This window comes from Sebastes fasciatus, chromosome 6 (assembly GCF_043250625.1).
Source record: "Sebastes fasciatus isolate fSebFas1 chromosome 6, fSebFas1.pri, whole genome shotgun sequence".
Lineage (NCBI taxonomy): Eukaryota > Metazoa > Chordata > Actinopteri > Perciformes > Sebastidae > Sebastes > Sebastes fasciatus.
Genome location: NC_133800.1, coordinates 30,924,611 through 30,939,049, shown reverse-complemented (window position 1 = coordinate 30,939,049; position 14,439 = coordinate 30,924,611). Strand labels below are relative to the sequence as shown.

Here is a 14,439-nt window from a genome sequence, read left to right as displayed (position 1 = left end):
TCCTCAAATGTGTTCAGAAACATACTTTAGTGTACTGTTTAGCTGTAAAATGAGAACGTTTGTGACGCGGCCACCATATTGAAAACAGTCGAGCCAAAACCAAGCACCGCCCACCGGCCAGAACAAACTTTACGGTAACAGCATATTTTCAACCTTTTTGAGTTGACCCCCCCCCCCCGCCCCCCGAATAATCAGGTTGGTGTTTGCGACCCCCCAGTTTTGTTTAGTTTGAACAGCTAGCACGTTGTCCAATGTGCTCCCGGCACTGTGGATTTTTGATGCGTTCCGTGACTTTCTCTGTCCCCCCGACCCACTGGAAATCCCCCGTCGGAAACTTGTGCACGCACACGTTGACATTTGACAAACATTTAATAAAATCTATTCTAAGTCAAAATATATAACGTACAGGCGATGCAATATATAAAAACATTCCCCATTCTAAAATATATTCTTTTATTTCTTTAGGAGCACTAGGAGGACACAGAGGAACATGCTTTTTTCAGATTACCTGTCTCATGCAATACTGTCAGGCCATAGTGACAGTTTTATAAAAATAACTTTTTATCATATTTGCTGAAAGTCACCGACTGCAGCTTTAACTGTGAACTAATTTACCCCCAAAAACACAAGTGTGATGTGAGTCGGGTTAGTTTGAAGTCAGCAAAATCTTGTCATAAAGTGAAATTCCGCCTACTTATCATTCTTAACCTCCTAGACATTTCTTCATAGTTCAGTGCGAACAATTCAGTTTAATGATTCATTTATGTCAAGTAGATTATACCCAACCTGATTCAGGAGCTCATTCACTCTCTTGACAGATCGTCTTGGACAGTTATGACTCATGTTGAAGTCACCCCACAGCCTAAAAATAATCACGACTGAGAGTTTGAGTCACTATAATGTCCAGCTCCTGGATGGAAATGGATTGTGCTTAAAATGAATATTTCAAACTAGTTGTGTATTCATTTAGAAGGAAAAGATATGCATTGTTTTTTAATCAGAATAAAACTTAATAACAAAAATGCAATCATTTTGATAGCCTCATTTTCAGTTCAGTGCAACTATGTTAATGTCATTATTGGCCCATTTGATTTAGTTAACCTTGGCTTTACTTCGTCATTGTTTTGTTACATACCCCACTGCTGTGTGTGTAAAATACTTGTAATAATTCCAAAAACAACCAATATTTTTCCTTCAACCTTTTTTTATTTCCATCTGACCCTATTAAAAACCATTATCTAACCCATCTAGGGCTGCAACTAACGATTCTTATTATTGTTGATTAATCTGTTGATTAAGCATTCGATTAATCGATTAGTTATTTTGTCTATAAAATGTCAGAAAATGTCGATCAGTGTTTCCCAAAGCCCAAGATGAGGTCCCCAAATGTCTTGTTTTGTCCACAACTCAAAGATATTCAGTTTACTGTCATAGAGGAGGAAAGAAACCAGAAAATATTCACATTTAAGAAGCTGGAATCGGAGAATTAAGACTTATTTTTTCTTAAAAAAAATACTTAATTGATTATCAAAATAGTTGGTGATTAATTCAATAGTTGACAACTAATCAATTTGTCAATTAATCATTGCAGCTCTACCATCCCTTTGACAGAAATTGGACTTGATGTAGGTGAAAAAATACAATCTATAACCATAAAACATTGTTTTATCACCAAATGTCATGTTTTATATGTTATATTCCTCTTGTTGACATGTCCTTCATAGAGACATTACTTAATATTTGGGGTGAATTACTGTTATAAAACAATAACAGAAATCTAAATCCACCTATTTGAGATTTAGGAGTGGTGGTGTGGTGTGAAAAGTACTGTCTACTCTGATCACAGATACGTAAAGAAATGAATAAATCCAATTTTACTGTCACACATTTTTACATAACACAGCACAGCACACAGTGAAATTCAGCTACTGCATTTAACCCATCCTAGTATATTAGGAGCAGTGTAAAAAAATAAATCTCTTGTATGAAATCACACAGAAGTAATGCAGACTACTGAAACATGCTATCAGTCCAAAAAATCATGTTTAAGATAAGATAAGATAAGATAAGATGAACCTTTATTAATCCCCGGAGGGAAATTCAGGTGTCAAAGCAGCAATCAGCAAACAGAGTGAAACACAGGAGAGGTAAAGGTATACAACAATTATAAAAACAATAGAGATATAAAAGATACAGAGTGAATGGGTGAACATAGTGTGTACAGTCTGTCAATAAATAAATGTTGTATGTACAATAAATAAATGTAATATGTGCATATGTGCAGTCTATAAAGTGGTATATAGGATGTATAGTGTAAAGTAAGTGTAAAGTGCGCCAGTGGTCAGAGTCCAAGATGTTGCAGATAGTGCATGTTTAAAGGCAGATAGTGCATGTTTAAAGGCAGTTTATAAGCAATTCTCACATAATTAGGGAAAAGGTACAAGTATCAGTGTAATAAAACAATGATGTTTGATCTGTTAAAGAGGGCACAGTGGGGATAACATAATGAAAATGCAAAGAAAAAGCTTAATGATTGCAACTGATTAATAGATAGTAATCTTGATCTAAACACAAGTATCTGTTTTGTGGCACATGAAATCCACTGGAACTACAAAGTGAAATTCAGCTACTGCATTTAACCCATCCTAGTATATTAAGAGCAGTGTAAACAAAAAAAAGAGGTAAAAACCCCTTGTATGAAGTCACACAGAAGCAATGCAGACTTCTGAAACATGCTATCAGTCCAAAAATCATAAAATTAGGAAAAGGTGCAAGTATCAGTGTAATAAAACAATGTGGTTTGAGCTGTTAAAGAGGTCACAGGGGGTTAACACAATGAAAATACAAAGAAAAAGCTTAATGATTGCAACTGATTAATAGATAGTAATCTTGGTGTAGTATGTTTTGTTGCACATGAAATCCACTGCAATGCAGAAGAAGCTGCACATGTCCACCAGAGAAACAGTCAGTAGTGTATTTATCAGGACACACAGATGTGTATGTGAGTTGAGAGGTTGTGTGCAGGATCACATCAGGTCAGATGCTTTATTCTCCCCTATAACTTAGTGTCCCGGCTGCCGGGTGACATAGTGACATTACTTTATATTTGGGGTGAATTACTGTTATAAAACAATAACAGAAATCTAAATCCACCTATTTGAGATTTAGGAGTGGTGGTGTGGTGCGAAAAGTACTGTCTACTCTGATCACATACGTAAAAAAAAGTAAAAAAGAATGAATGAATCCAATTTTATTGTCACACTGTATATAGCACACAGTGAAATTCAGCTACTACATTTAACCCATCCTTGTATATTAGGAGCAGTGTACAAAAAAAATCCCTGGTATGAAGTCACACAGAAGCAATACAGACTTCTGAAACATGCAATCAGTCCAAAAAATCAAGCAATTCTCACAAAATTAGGAAAAGGTACAAGTATCAGTATAATAAAACAATGATGTTTGAGCTGTTAAAGAGGTCACAAGGGGGGTTAACATAATAAAAATACAAAGAAAAAGCTTAATGATTGAACTGATTAAAAGATAGTAATCATGGTCTAAACACAAGTATGTGTTTTGTTGCACATGAATTCCACTGCAATGCAGAAGAAGCTGCACATGTCCACCAGAGAAACAGTCAGTAGTGTATTAGTCAGGACACACAGATGTGTATGTGAGTTGAGAGGTTGTGTGCAGGATCACATCAGGTCAGATGCTTTATTCTCCCCTATAACTTAGTGTCCGTGCTGCCGGGTGAAGAGGCTGCAAGAGTATCAGCCTCCAGCAGCAGCAGCCTCCTCCTCCTCGGTGCTCGGTGCTCTCCTCTCTCCTCTCTCCGTCGGCCCCTGCGTGGTGTGTGGTGGCCCGGACGCCGGAGTGACGAGCCTTGTGGTGCAATGTACGTGTGCACCGTCCACCGGACTGACAGGGCCGCAGGTCCAATGAGATAAGTCGACATATTGAGGTTGTCAAATCAAAGCCAAAGGGGAGGCGCTGTCCCACCGTCGTCTCAATTACGTCATGCACAAACAGCTGGTCGTTGGCAAGAAAAAAAAAAAAAAAAAACTGAAAAAATGTAGACCAGCACAGCGAACTGAGAACTGCACCCGGGCTGGAGCCCCTCCACTGAAATATTGAGCTTTTGAACGATGTGGCAGCTGGAGCGTCCGGGCTCAGGATGGAGTCCTCCGAGGCTCCTCTTGCTGGTTTACACCTTTCTGTGCGCGCTCGGAGGTGAGTTGCGTTCATGCTTTCATTCACTGTGTGTTGCTTTGATTCACTGGGAGCTGTTCCTTTTGTCGGGGGTGCTGAAATCCACCAGCAGCAGCAGCAGCAGCAGCAGCATCGGATCCTGTCTGCAGGTCTGAATGCAGTCTCTTAAACATCCACAGCTGCTGCTGCTGCTGTTTCTTTTAGCCACCAAACAACCCCGTTTTTAGGAACACAGACTGGCTTCAGTGTCCGTGACGCATGGGGACAGACTGCTGCTAATTATGGCACGCAACACATTGACAGATGCTCCTATAGGTTGTATATATACACGCTACGATGCTGAGGTGCTGGATGTGGCCACAGGAAAAAACACACCAGGGCTGCTTTCATTGTTGTTGCCTTTTGGTTTGTTAATTTGTTTGCTGTTGTTTTTGCTTTGTTAAAGAAGGGAAAAGACAAGTTAAGACATGTTGGCATAATGCATATTCATTGGACAATAAGGCAGTGTTTTTAATTTAATTGAAAATAAGCACTTGAATAATGTGGCAATATTTAAGTTAAATCTTTGAAATCCATTTGATTTCAGCTCCTCATATCTTAAAATGTGACTTGATATTTTTTATTTTTCTTAATGATTATGTATTTCCTTTAAAAAAAAAAAAAAAAGAATGGTATGTGGTCTCCATTCACCAAGATGTCTTTGCTGTTTCAAGACAGAGGTGTGAAACAAAAAACTCAGAGCTCAGTAGTGAGACAACAATGCATCCATATACCTCCAGCAGCACACGCTGCACTGGCTGTGCATGGCCACAGAAGACCCTCTAGGTCTGTGTGAGACCCTCTAGGTCTGTGTGAGACCCTCTAGGTCTGTGTGAGGATGTTGCAGTCCCCCTGACAGACTTGTTGCTGTTCCTCTCCACCAGTTTTGCTAAATCCTTGGACTTGGTTGAAGTCCGTCAGATCAATGTCCCCCTTTAACCTCCTTTTTCCTGGACTCCCTGGATGCTTTTTTAGCATCACAGTGAGGAAAATCAAAGTGATATTTGGGTCTTGAATGCAGAATTCAATGATTTTGCTTGTTTATTTGAATGCTTGTTGTCTCGATGATCAGCTGGAAGTCAGTTTATCCACTTAGGATGAAGTGTTTGAAGAATAATTGTTGTTACAGATGGTACTTCTGTTTTTTAAAGATTTTAAAATCCTACAAAATCGTGCTAATAGAGGAGGAATTTCGAAAAGCAACCTTTACCTACGCTGCTGTTGCAAAAAAAAAACAGTTCAAAGACTATCCTGCTCAGCATTCACGTATAAATCTCTAGTTGAGATGACAAAAAGCAGGATTATGTCTGTATTAAGCCTCTAACAGAGTAAAACAGTGGTTGGGAGGCGCTCATTGAAGATTACTGAGATTACTGAATGCAGAACGGTGCTGTAAGAACGCCTGTAAGCACTCCTGCTGCCTTTATCTTTAAATGTCTTTATTTAGCTGGCAAACAAGCAAGCATATTAAATATGTTGGCATGTTTACACCTTCATATTAAGCGTAGTTACAGCGTGTGGCTGCTGCTGGAGTGTCACCGAGACATTTTCTCTGCTGAATCTTTTTTCTTTCTTCGCACAGAGGAGGTTTAAAAATAGATGTGCATGTTTATTATTTTATTTTTCTAATAATAGCTTGGCATGTGGGTTTCATTCATGTGTTTAATCTGTCACAACAACCTAAGATGCTGACATGTAACCTGTCAATCGAGTGTAGCTGTATCCAGCTTTATGTACCTCACAAAATACACAACATGAAGAATTGTAATTGTAATGTGAAATCTGGCAAACACAAGGTTGTGACAATTACCATTAATGGTATTTGACTAATTTCACTAATGCTATTTCAGAATAGATATAAAGAACAGTGACTGTCAATCTTACTTTGAAAGGAAGTCTTTGGTATAGGATGGCAGTCTGTAAGATATCCGAGGCTCTCTGATTGTGAATTAAAAATCCTTTATTCAGACATGGACAGCACCCATCAACATGTTTCAAGTCAACAAGTCTTCATCAGAGTGTCACCTGATGAGCTGGACAGGCACTGTTCTTTATTTTTATTTGACTACTTGCCCCATCCTTGAAGAACACCTGTTTTTTTTTACTTCAACATTTCCAACACCGAGTTTCCTGACCCAGTGCAGCACTCCCAATTTCTTCTTCATTATATGCTATCTCAGATTATTGACCATTTACAGTCCATTGACGTAAACAACACGAAAAAGAAAAGTATTTTTGCACACCTGTGACTGAAAAATAACAAAATGAATCTGCTGCACACTGTCAAGGCTTTTATTAAATAGATGCATTCTGGTACAGTGACCTTTGTCAGCCATTTCCACATACCAAAACACATCTATTTAGACCATTGGTTAATACAAAGCAGCATCTATTTACTACTCAAATGTCTTTAAGATCAGTTCAATTGAAGAAATACCTGAATCATTTCTCTATGCTGAAGAGGTGAAACTACAAAAGCAACGATTGGATAAAGTGTGAAAAATAAACAGAATTTGATATAGCAGGAATTTGATTTTCTTAATTCCTATTTAGCTCCTTAATCATCTCACAACCCCCTTGTGGGGTCCTGACCCCCAGCTACGGATTTAGAGTGTGTGTAAGCTTATTTTTGATGTATTAATGGACCTGAATGCTTCGAAGCTTCAACCGTTGCCATGGTAATTGACCTCCAAATCAGTATTTGAATGCTTTGTTGTTCGTTTCTAATAATGTATCAATCCCAAAATAACCCATGAAATAAGGAATAATCCCACAACATGACTCACATTCAACATTCATTATTATTTATTTCTGTTTGTTGCGTGTAGAAGTGAGTGTGTGTACAGTAGTGCAGCAGCGGCACTGAAACGGTGGAGATGGAGACAGACAGACAGATGAACAGGTCAGCCTGCTGCACCGCGAAGCTCCGAATACCTTCGAATATTTCTCACCGAAGCTTCGAAGCCCAAACAATGGTATTCAGGACAGCCCTAATTAATGGTGATTTTCTTGTAACTGGGGATGATGTGCAATTCATCCTGAATAGTGTGATCACATCCATAACAAGTCTTATATCCAGATGTGCAAAATTGGTGACTTTTTCCTCTCACACATCTGTCCGACTAACAAGTAATCAACTGGTTACATTACCTTTTAGTGGTGTTGGCTGTGATCTGTTGTCAGTTTCTTTGAGAACATACAGTCGGTTTACTGCAGACTAGTGCCACATGCACTCCACCTGTTCAGTGTGTGACATGGAACCAGTTCCTCCTCTGCCTCTGTCATATAGGTGTCAATGTAAAAGAGCAAAGAAGAGCGTAAATGCAAAGAAGGCTCACATATAGCGCAGATAGCGGACCAGAGAAAGGCTAGGATGAGAGTGAAATTAAGGCTGGGAGCTTTGTATGGGATTAAGCTTTAGCTCTTGACAGCAAGATTGCTTCATTCTTTTGAGTTTCTGCCTCCTTATTCTGCGTCTTTAGTATTCAAGGTTGCTTCCATAGGTGAGAGCCAGCGCGAGCTTTGAGGGCTGGTAATAGTGTGGGGGAGAGGAGCAGAGCAGAGCCATTTTTCTCTTTTTTTTCCTAACACGCATTAGAAACACACTGCACATTCAAGAAAAACCTCTTCCTTTATGCATCCACACCTCAGCGCCTTGTCAGTGTAGACTGGGCCACTTGGTTTTCTTTACTCCGTGTCATCATCAAGGTAAAAGCAGAAGCAATAGCGAAGCGTGCAGCTGCAAATGACAGCATTATTACGGCGAGCTCGCTTACTGTGTCGCTACAACTCTTACATGAATTGGGCTCATGCTGTTTTAGAGGCACAGGCTTTTCATAGCATCCTGCAAACAGTTTAAGGAGATTTTACTGTTTGTGTACAAATTGCAGGTGAGATAAATTATCCCCCAAAACAAAACAAAAACACGCCATCGCCACAGATTTTCCAAGTACAGATGGTAGAAATGGCTGATATGCATAAACATAAAGGGAGTGTGCTGCAAATGGAAAACATTCTCCTCCAGTGAAACATCAACAATGAAATACTGCTTCTTCTTCCTTATCTACTTATGTTTATATTTATGATAAGACTTGTCTAAGAGATGCAGCATGTTCTAGTATAGCAATTAACTGACTCACACTCCATTTCCCCCAGATTTTGCCCACCCGCTGGGTGCAGCTCGATGGCTCATGTAGGTAATATGGCAGATTACACCTGCCACTTGTTCTGCTGCTTTTATATGCAGAGCCTTCGGTGGATGTAATCCAAGGATTTGACATTATGCAGGACGCGAGTGAGCCTGCATACGTACATCTCCCTCAGCTGCTTTAAAAGGAGTTAATGTCTGCGATCGCATATTTAGATGATCTAGCTCTCGACAGTTTGCCGGGTTCAAGGAGAAGCTTGTTATTATGGACTTAAGACGGAGCGTCTGCTTATGCCTCTGTTCTGTTTACAAGAATGATAGTGCTGACAAATTGGTAAATGTTTGTACTCGGGATTCACTGTTTATAAGCAGGAGTCTTAACTCATTGTCAGCCACGGTCTGTCTGTCGGTGGATCGGTCCAGCACTTTGGTTCAGACTGAAATCTCTCCACAAATACTGGATGGGTTGCCATGGAATTTTGTACAGATACCAATTGTCACCAGAAGAAGAATTCAAATGACTTTGGTGGTCTCATGACTTTTTATCTAGTGCCACCAGTAGCACCCAATTTGAATGTTATCAGGCCATTAAATAGGCGTTATCAGTCGCTATAAGCACCATAGATGTGTGTCAGTAGGGGCCTACTATGCCTACTGCGTTGTAAAAGTGAAAGTGAAACTTAAAAGCAACACGTTCTAACATATAAAACTGAAGGAAACGTTACGTTTTGAACACAAACAAAAAGGCTTCTTTAGATTTAGGCAACAAAATCTCTTGTAAAACATTGTGTTTTGGCTTAAAATAACTAATAATAATAATAAATTCAACTTATATAGCACTTTTAAAGAACTCAAAGACGCAAACTACGCGAACTATGCTTCAAAGTGAAAGTGAAACCTAACGCTTGTCAACACATTGATGATCCCCTGACTTTTATATCTAGTGCCATCGTCAGGTCAAAATTTCAAATTGTCCAATACTTTGGTTTATGACAAAATACTATATACTGTATATAAGAATTGGACGTAGTCACCCATTGGTTTGTGGACTACCGTTTTGAAGCCGTCGCCATCTTGGTTTTTGGCTGTCGCCATCTTGGTTTTTTTGCAACCATAAGTGACACGAGAGGGTGGAGCTAAGTACAACCTAACGCTGAATAAGATATTTTTAGGTGACCAAAATGTTACAATTAACTTTCATGAACTGAAAACACACTAGTGATTGAGACCATAAACTCATGTTTACAATGTTTACTGAGGTAATAAATCAAGTGAGAAGTAGGCTCATTTTCTCATAGACTTCTATACAATCAGACTTCTTTTTGCAACCAGAGGAGTCGCCCCCTGCTGGCTATTAGAAAGAATACAAGTTTAAGGCGCATTGGCTTCACTTTTCAGACCCGGAGGTTGGCCACTGCAAAATACCTGCAAAACTAATGGCATCCCCATCAGCCTCATCTGAACTTTGTGTGTAATGCAAATTAGCAAATGTTAGCATGCTAACACACCAGATGGTATACATGGTTACACATTATAGCTGCTTAACAATAGCTCATTTGCATTGTAATTGTAAATGTTTTAGCACAGTAACACATCGTGAACTCAAAGCTCAAAGCTCAGGGCGGCTGTAGCTCAGTGGGTTGAGATGGTCGTCCTTTAACTACATGGTTGGCGGTTTGATCCCCGGCTCCGACTGTCTGCATGTCGAAGTGTCCTTGAGCGAGACGCTAAACCCCAAGTTTCCCCCGAGCGCATTACAGCAGCTCACTGCGCCTAAATGTGTTAGGGTGGCTTTAATGCAGAGGTCAAATTTCATGTTTGTACCTGTATGTATATGATTAATCTAATAACTTTTACATTTTTACGAAGCAGTGGTGTGCCTAAGTACAGCCTCACAGCCCGAGCATGGCTGTACACTCAACTGTAGGCAACACATTAATTTTCTAAATGAAGTTATCTCATGTGTTCCTTGTATTTATTCTCACAGCTATTCAAGGAGACTTTCCTCTGGTTCTGTTCCCAACAGATTGCCTTTTTGTGACTGAATACTTCACCCGTACGCCTCGTAAGCTGAATGCTTTCAACTCCTTCGCCAGTGTGGAACTGTTCCACTTCAATGTGCCTGACGACACCATGATGGCCGTATGGAACCTCATCACCTTCAAGGAGCAAGGGGGCACGTTCGGAGACAGCTGCCCAAACCGCAATGTGACTGTGTAAGACTTATGACGTTGTCAAAACATCTTTTTCCTCTCTCTGGAGTTGCTTGTGTTTAGCTTGAAGCCTTTCTTTTTGTTGTTCTTTTGTTGAATTTAGACACTTAGAAGCCAAAGTCTGCTCCTTCCCTAGGGTATAAATAGATAACAATAAGATTCTCATACACTTTACCTTTGGGGGGAAAAGGGTTATAGCAGCTGGTTCAACCCGAGCACTGTCAGCTATTACCGGCAGCCTCGACATATGGAGGCAACTGCTGTTAAAGCATTAGCTGCATTTAACTTTTAATTTTACCTGTCTATATTTATCATATTGGTAAGTAGTCATGAGAGCCGGTATCTCAGGTGACTCTTCTGTGTCCCTGTGATGTTGTGATTGACGTGGGCTCAGTTATCACATTCAGATATGTAGTAATGGATATGATTATTAATGTTTTGGATTTTAATTTTTCACATTTTAAATAGAAGATGCCATCTGTGCTCATGCTGTCAGCTGTTCTTATGGATGCCTTTTATGTTTGGCAGATGCCTCTGTTGTCTGTGGAAATATTAGGCCTAACAGGGATTGTGTTTCGGCTTTGTGATTAATAGGTACTTCAGGTCTGGGGCTCCTCCAGTAATCAACCCCCTGTACACCCGCTTCCCTCGGGATACAGTCGTCCCAGGATCCTTTGCTGTGACTCTTACCTGGACTCTTCCAAACCGTACAACGGGAGCATTCAACGTGACCAGCCCGCTCCCTGGAGACTGGTTCCTAGCCGCACATTTACCCAAGGATGAAGGCAAGATCTCAGTCAAGGTGAGCCTGAACATTTATCACAAGTAAACATCACAGTTTCATGTTTGAATTTGAATCTCTGAGTTGTGATTTTGGCAATGCAGTTGGTGCTGACATTGGTCACTATGTTGTTTCTGCACTGCATCTCCCAGAGGTCCACTTATAGACAAACACTGGACAAAACTGTCTTCTGTAGATGACGCTCTTTTGTTTGTCTGTTCAGCCATATAGTCAGTTAAAGGAACAGTGTGTAACATTTTGGGGGAACTATTAGTAGAAATATAATATTCATATCTAGGTTTTGATTAGTGTATAATCACCTGAAACTCAGAATAGTTGTGTTTTCATTAGCTTAGAATGAGCCCTTCATATCTACATAGGGAGCAGGTGTTTGTTGGGAGCAGCATGTTTCTACAGAAGCCCACAATGGACTAACCAAACACTGGCTCTAGAAAGAGACTTTCACGGAACCAGGAAGTATAAAGAGCAACAAACATCGCGTAGGGAGGGTGTCGGGTGGATTAAAAAACACCGGACTTTTGCCCAGGAGACTGGTGTTCGTACCCTGTGTGAAACCAGAAGTTGATTTATTTGTAACGGAACTTCCATACTTAAGTAACGCCACTTCCGTAGTTATTCTTAACCCAAACCACGATCTTTTCCTAAACCTAACCAAGTTGTTTCCTGTGAAGACGGAAGTTTATTTTGAAAATATTGTATGCATGTAACCAGTGGAAATTGTCACGTGTTGCTGGACATTCGTAGGAAAACGCGTGAAAAATGAGGAATAACTTTTCGTAAGATATCATACGAACCGTTGTATGAGGATACGTTGCGCTAGACACAAGTTTTACGCCAATCTATCTGATAAATGTTGAGATATTTCACTACATAAATTAAACATTTTACCTGCTGGTGGTGCTAGATAAAAGTCAGAGAATTACCTTAGTCAGTAGGATTTATCCTCAAGGTGCCATAAATGTACATACCAAATTTCATGGCAATCCATCTAATAGCTTTTGAGACGTTCACTAATTACTAAAAATGTCAACCTCATGGTGGCGCTAGAGAAAAAGTCAGGAGATAACCAAAGTTATTGTGATTCATCCCCCCGAGGACCATGAATGTATGTACAATCATTCATAAATTGTATGTGAGATATGTCAGTCAGACAGATCACCATTGCCACCCATAGAGCCACACCGTCAGCATGGAGAAAAAAATCACATCAAGCATCGTCTGTTTAGAGCAGCAAATGAAAAGCTTGAGTCAGTGTTCTGGTATACATCACTCACTAACGGAGACTGGTAAAACGAAAGCTGATTTATGTGAAAGTGTTATTTAAGATAACTTAAATGAGATTTACGTCTAAAATATTTTCTTCACGGTTACTTACCTCCCCTTCATGGTGGAAAGAAAATCTAATAAAAATGATGTAAATGTTGGTTGAGATTAGTATTCCTGCTTGTGCTGCAGAGCTTAAAGAGGCTTCTGCCTCTTTAGAGTATTTCTTCATCTCATCATGTTCTCCTATTTGGCCACATAAAAAACACCTGCTGATTTCCATTTCAGGCAATTTATTTTTCACTGGCATGGCGTTCAGTTGTGCTTCCTTTGTGGTTTCCACGGGCTGGCACAAGTGCACTTGGAATACACAACAATCAAAAATATCATCAAAAGTTGCTATCAACATTGGATGTACAAAAGAATTGGTTTGCTTTGGGGGCGCTGAGAATAGAAGCGTCTCTGGCTAAAATGTGACCGGCCTCCAATGACACACCGTATAGATGGAAATAACACACCTTTTTCCGCATTCTGCTTTCTGAAGCAATTTTTATAGCAACCAAGATGTGATGTTATCAGTTCAGAAAGGAAACACGGGTGAAAGCAATGCAAGCAGAACAGGGGGAATGCATGCTGCATTTATAACCATCTCAGTCAAATACTGAACTTGAGCACACAGGATATAAGGACAAAGAAGCAGTGATAAACTGTATTCTCTGTCAAATACCTGCTGAAATGTCCTTCGCAAGACTGGAGAGTCAAGATTCTCTGTATGTGATCATACATATTTCATTCAGGCATATCTTTCTGAGAAGTATTTGACCTGTTGTATACCTCCTTGGAATAACTGATATGTTTATTTTTATCTCGTTATGTCTTTAAGAAGACTAGAGGCAATATTGGTTACAGTCCAGATGACCAGGTATTTCATATCCTGATTAGAAGTCATTACACATCGTGCAAAGAGAAAAGGAGAAAATTAATGGGAAATGATAATAGCGATTAATACATATTTATAAAAGCAAGGCTTGTGGAAAAAGACTCCTAAACGTTGTATTGTTGCAGTGTGGGTGGTACGTGCAAATGAACGATGTTTGGCTTTCCTGTTTCCCTCACCGCCGTAACACGAAGGGAAGCTTGACATCGTTTATTTGCACAAAATTTGGCAAGATTTTCCTTTAAAGGTGCTCTATACGATATCCAGAGCATTTATATAGCAGCAAACAAATATTTACTATGTAAAGATATTGAAGAGCAATGTCTACCTGAGCAGAGAATGAAGTCGCTTATCTTCTGTTTGTGTTGTACAGTAATCTGAGCTTCTCTGTGCTTTGTTGACATCGCCGGGCCGGCTGTGCGTGATTTTTAGTGCATGTTACTGCATGTGAGCCGCTCACGGCCGCTACTCTGCTTCGCTCTCATACGGCGGTTACAGCTGATAACGCCGTCCCGACAGACAGCGTCGTTGCGTAAGCGAAGGGTCCCCATCCTCCGATTCCCCCCTCAGTTAACACTGTTAGCTGTGTTGCTGCTGTTTTCACTGTTAGCGCTGTTAGTTGCGAGCCGGCTGAGAGCTGTTAAGAGGCAATAGATACAGTATCCTATAAAATTTGCATATAGTGCCTTTAATATAATAATATAATTAGTCACAATTGGAGGGGAATCCTTTCTCTCACTTACTTAAAAAGATCTTACCGGTTTATGATGATCATTAAAATGAGGGTTTGACATGATATATTAGCTTTTTATTAAATGCTGGATAT

The 14,439-nt window shown here is 39.8% G+C and overlaps 1 protein-coding gene across 1 annotated transcript in view; it reads left to right on the top strand.

Moving 5' to 3' along the window:
• The first annotated feature begins 4,032 nt into the window (after window positions 1-4,032).
• The window catches only part of tmem8b (transmembrane protein 8B), a 44,907-nt gene continuing 34,500 nt past the window's right edge, over window positions 4,033-14,439 (top strand). Inside the window, exons 1-3 of the mRNA XM_074639188.1 lie at window positions 4,033-4,233; window positions 10,425-10,614; window positions 11,206-11,413. Of these exons, the coding sequence (XP_074495289.1) occupies window positions 4,149-4,233; window positions 10,425-10,614; window positions 11,206-11,413 (483 nt within the window). The 5' untranslated portion in view covers window positions 4,033-4,148. The remainder of the gene's footprint in view (window positions 4,234-10,424; window positions 10,615-11,205; window positions 11,414-14,439) is intronic.